This window comes from Cyprinodon variegatus, unplaced genomic scaffold (assembly GCF_000732505.1).
Source record: "Cyprinodon variegatus isolate N-32 unplaced genomic scaffold, C_variegatus-1.0 Scaffold834, whole genome shotgun sequence".
Lineage (NCBI taxonomy): Eukaryota > Metazoa > Chordata > Actinopteri > Cyprinodontiformes > Cyprinodontidae > Cyprinodon > Cyprinodon variegatus.
Window position 1 is genome coordinate 269,205 of NW_015151287.1, and position 4,561 is coordinate 273,765.

The following is a 4,561-nucleotide window of genomic DNA, read 5'->3' on the forward strand; positions in this document are numbered from 1 at the left end:
GAACTGGGTTCTCTTTGAGGTTCCCTCTGCTAGGAACCGGGTTCTCTTTGAGGTTCCCTCTGCTAGGAACCGGGTTCTCTTTGAGGTTCCCTCCACTGGGAACCGGGTTCTCGCTTAGGTTCCCTCTTCAGTTCTCTAAGCCCAGGTTCTATGTTCTTTCTTCATGTTGCAGAGCGAAGGTGCTGCTGGGGAACCTTGAGCCTAACAACCAGATGTTCTGTAGGGTTCCTAACAGACAGAAACCTTCTCCATCCTCAGGTTCTCCACAGAGTTCTGCTGAGAACATTTCTCCAGCAGGCCTGATAGCAGGGTTCCACGCAGCAGACGGGAAGTTCACATCCGACCGGGGCCCTGATGGTTCTGGGACCTGACAGGAGGGCGGCCGGATGGCGAACCTCCTTTTCTAGAAACCAAAGTCGGTCCAAGGTTCTTAGGAAGGTGTTCAGCTTTCCATGTTCTGGTTCTGTTCCCAGAGGGTGGTTCTGCCTCGCCGTGTGTCCCGACTGTTCCCCGCCTACGGGCTCTACCTGTACGGGGAGGGCGTCTACGCTCAGGAAACCCGGAACCTTAAACTCAGCGGAACGCCCGTCCTGTTCCTGCCGGGGAACGCAGGGAGCTACAAGCAAGGTGAGGAACCCGAGGATGTTCTCCTGCTCTGATGTTCCCCTCCCTGATGCTCTGATGTTCCTGCAGCTCGTTCTCTGGGTTCCGTGGCTCTGAGGAAGGCAGAGAACATGGAGGCCGGTCTGCATCTCAACGTCTTCACGGTGGACTTCAATGAGGAGCTGGTGGCGTTCTACGGCGGCAGTCTGCTCAGACAGACGCACTTCCTGCACGAGTGCATCAAGGCCGTCTTGCGGCTCTACAAGGTCGGTGCTGCGGTTCTGATCCGTTCTCCTGTCCACAGGTTCTGGTTTCAGCAGGTGGAACCAAAGCTTGAGAACATCAGAGATGTCAGAAGAACCTCAGTGAGAAGATGGAGAACCCAGAGAGCCGATTGGCTGATCCAGCTCCCAGTCAGAAGGTGATCTAGAACCATCATCGGGTTGTTACCATGGAGACCAGGCAGCCATATTTGGTCCAACCAATCTGAGTGAACCCGCATGAATGGAACCAGGACTGGATCAGAACCCAGAACCTTGGGTTTGTGGGTTCTGGTCCGGTTCTGGTAGCAGATCAAACTGGCAGAATGTCTGAAGGAGATGATTGGATGGAAGCCACCAGTGAACAGGCAGAATGATGCAGAGCAGAGCGGCCTCGTCAAAGTTCACACCTGAATCCAGACGTTCTTGCGTATTCTCAGATGTTCTCAGGTGTTTTCAAGTGTTCTCAGGTGTTCTTAGATGTTCTCAGGTGTTTTTGAGGTGTCAAGAGGTGTCATGAGGCGTTCTTGGGTGTCCTGAGATGTTCTCAGGTGTCCTGATGTGTTCTCAGGTGTTCTGAGATGTTCTCAGGTGTCCTGAGGTGTTCTCAGGTGTCCTGAGGTGTTCTCAGGTGTCCTGATGTGTTCTCAGGTGTTTTTGAGGTGTCAAGAGGTGTCATGAGGCGTTCTCGGGTGTCCTGAGATGTTCTCAGGTGTCCTGAGGTGTTCTCAGGTGTCCTGATATGTTCTCAGGTGTTCTAAGGTGTTCGCCATTGTTCTCAGGGGTTCTGAGGTGTCATGAGGTGTTCTCAGGTGTTCTTGTGTGTCCTGAGGTGTTCTCTGATGTTCTCTCATGTTCTGAGGTGTTCTCGGGTGTTCTCTCATGTCCTGAGGTGTTCTCGGATGTTCTGAGGTGTTCTCGGATGTTCTCAGGTTTACTTGTGAGTCCTGAGGTGTTCTCCGGTGTTCTCGGATGTTCTCGGTTGTTCTGAGGTGTTCCTTGTTCTCGGATGTTCTGAGGTGTTCTCGGTTGTTCTCTGATGTTCTGAGGTGTTCCTTGTTGTTCTCTGATGTTCTCCATCGAGTCACATTGAAGTTTTTAAGGAAAACCAGATGATTGGAAGGACGACGCTGATGTTGATTGTTGGTAGAAGAACCGGTTGTTGGTTCTGCTGATGGTTGTGAACCCGTCTGTTCTCCTCTAGAACCTGAAGGTTCCCCCTCGGAACGTGGCGTTGGTGGGTCACTCCATGGGGGGGGTTGTGGCCCGGGCGCTCTTCACCCTTCCTCGCTTCAACCCTCGCCTGGTCAGCCTCATCGTCACCCAGGCCTCCCCCCACGTGGCTCCGGTTCTGGCCCTGGACCCGTACCTGCTGGGTGAGTCGTCCCGGTCTGGTCCTTCTGGGCGGGATGTCAGTCGCCACGGTAACCCCTTGTTCCCCTTCCGCAGAGTTCTACGTGGCGGTCAGGCAGAAGTGGTCGACGCAGGCGCAGAAGCTCAGGAACGTCACTGTTCTGTCGGTGGGAGGCGGTTACCGTGACTACCAGGTCCGATCGGGTCTGACGTCCCTCCCCTGCCCCCCCGGAGATCCCAACAAGCTGGCGCTGGTGGTAGGCCCGGTCGGTAGCGTTTGGACCGTCGATCCGCTGCGTCTCCTTCATCTCCTCCATGTTCTGTTTCCAGGCCACCGCTGTCCCCAGAACCTGGCTCTCCACCGACCACCTCTCCATCGTTTGGTAAGCGGCCATCAGAACCGGCGCTCTGGGTCGGCCCGGTTCTGAGACGCTGAACTCCTCTCTGTTGCAGGTGCAAGGAGCTGGTTCTGGCCACGGTCCGGGCGTTGTTCGACCTCGTCGACCCTGAGACCAGACAGGTTAGTGGACCTCCGGTTCTGGTTCTGCTGGGGTTCTTGTCCTCCCAGCTGATCCCATGTTCATCAGTTGACAGACGACCCGGAGAGGAAGCGGGCCGTCCTGAACCACCACTTCGTCAGACACCCGGCGCGGACGCCGCAGGACGCCGCCGACCCGTCCGTCTCCATGCCAGGTGAGGCGGCGCAGCGTCTCGGTTCTGAAGCTTCTAGAAGCCAGAGGTTCTGGACAAGCTTGGTTGCTCCACCATCCTTCAGAACCTCTGGTACCAGAAGATGAGACGAGGTTCCCAACCGATCCAAGCAGAACCTTCCAGAGCAAAGAGGAGGTTCTGACTCGGATCGACTGCCAGAACCATACTGGATCAGTTTGGACCAGATGGTCCAACAGAGGGGTTCTGCTGAGGAACCAGGGCGGTTCTGTCCGGTTCTGTCTGTCAGTGAATCAGAGCAGAACCAGCCGGTCCATTTATGGGGTTCATGATGGGGCAGATGGAGAACCTGGATCAGAACCCACCTGATCCGGGTCAGAACCTGCAGTTGGGATCACAGGGTGAACCCAGTTTGTTTGTGGAAAAGGTCCAGGATGGGTTGGAGATACTGGACCACTCAGGCGGTTCTGGCGGCCTGGTTCTGATCGGGTTCTGCTGTTGTTGTTCCAGATGTTCCTGAAGCCTGGAGTGAAGTCAACACCTTACGTCTGTCCTACAGAACCCCCAAGGTACCGGATCTTCCACGCAGACAGAACCTGGCGGTAGGTCCTGTCGGTGTCGGTTCTGATGGGTTCTGTGCTCCGATTGACAGGAAGGACAGCTGAAGTACTTCCTGTTCGCTCTGTCCAGCCGCCGCCGCGCCTACAGCCACTTCTACTGCCGCTCCAGCAGCCTGGTGGGTTCTACAGCCAGAGGTTCTGGTTCTGGGACCTGCTCAAGGACTTGGGTCTGCTGACCTTCCAGCAGGTTCTGGTTCTGGTTCTGGTTCTCCTGACACTCTGTCTGTGTTCAACAGGAGTCAAGCAGCTGGGTCCTGGGCTGCGTCCGCACCGCCGGGTCCTCATGGTAACTACTGGTTCTGCTCGGTGTTCTGGTTCTGATCGGTGTTCTGGTTCTGATCGGTGTTCTGGTTCTGATCGTGTTCTGGTTCTGCTCAGTGTTCTGGTTCTGCTCAGTGTTCTGGTTCTGATCGGTGTTCTGGTTCTGCTCAGATGGTTCTGCTCTTCTCTGATGTTCTACTGTCCCTCTGTCCTCATGTCTCCCTGTCTGTCCTCAGTGCCAGCGCCGTGGATCTCTCCTCGGGGACCGAGCTCCTGCCTCCATATAAGGTGATGATCCATAGAAAATCCCGGTCCGGTTCTGGTCTGGTTCCGGTCCGGTCTGACTCACCTTGTCTTCTGTCCCAGGTTCTGGTTCTGAGTCTCAGCGACTTGTCGTCTTTCACTCACCTGGTGGTTTCTGCCTCCAACCTCAGCGGTAAACAGGTGAGTGAGGTTCTGCTAACGGGTCGGGTTCTGACCCGTTCTGTTGACGGTTCTGTCTGTTCTCCAGTTCACGGTGGAGTGCGAGTGGCAGAGAGAAGCGGCTCAGACTCTCTCCGTCTCCGTGCCTCATCTCCTCTCCTTTGGTGAGTCTGTGTCCAAACGAGGAAAGTTTAGTGGAAGGAAGATCTGAGGCGGATTATAGAACCAGGACATTTAGAAGTTGTGTCCTGCAGGACCACCAGAACCTAGCTGCCCCCTCAGACACTTCTGAACCAGAACCAGAACCGGTCTATAGATCCGTCTATAGATCCGTCCATGGACCCGTCTATAGATCCGTCTATAGATCCGTCC

At 55.4% G+C, this 4,561-nt stretch overlaps 1 protein-coding gene across 1 annotated transcript in view; it reads left to right on the forward strand.

The window, feature by feature from the left end:
• pgap1 (post-GPI attachment to proteins 1) overlaps positions 1 to 4,561 on the forward strand; it is a 10,941-nt gene that overhangs the window by 2,620 nt on the left and 3,760 nt on the right. The window contains exons 2-14 of the mRNA XM_015397030.1: positions 474 to 627; positions 694 to 869; positions 2,068 to 2,239; positions 2,313 to 2,473; positions 2,547 to 2,599; positions 2,670 to 2,736; positions 2,804 to 2,909; positions 3,396 to 3,454; positions 3,538 to 3,621; positions 3,742 to 3,791; positions 4,003 to 4,054; positions 4,133 to 4,210; positions 4,278 to 4,353. Of these exons, the coding sequence (XP_015252516.1) occupies positions 474 to 627; positions 694 to 869; positions 2,068 to 2,239; positions 2,313 to 2,473; positions 2,547 to 2,599; positions 2,670 to 2,736; positions 2,804 to 2,909; positions 3,396 to 3,454; positions 3,538 to 3,621; positions 3,742 to 3,791; positions 4,003 to 4,054; positions 4,133 to 4,210; positions 4,278 to 4,353 (1,288 nt within the window). The remainder of the gene's footprint in view (positions 1 to 473; positions 628 to 693; positions 870 to 2,067; positions 2,240 to 2,312; positions 2,474 to 2,546; positions 2,600 to 2,669; positions 2,737 to 2,803; positions 2,910 to 3,395; positions 3,455 to 3,537; positions 3,622 to 3,741; positions 3,792 to 4,002; positions 4,055 to 4,132; positions 4,211 to 4,277; positions 4,354 to 4,561) is intronic.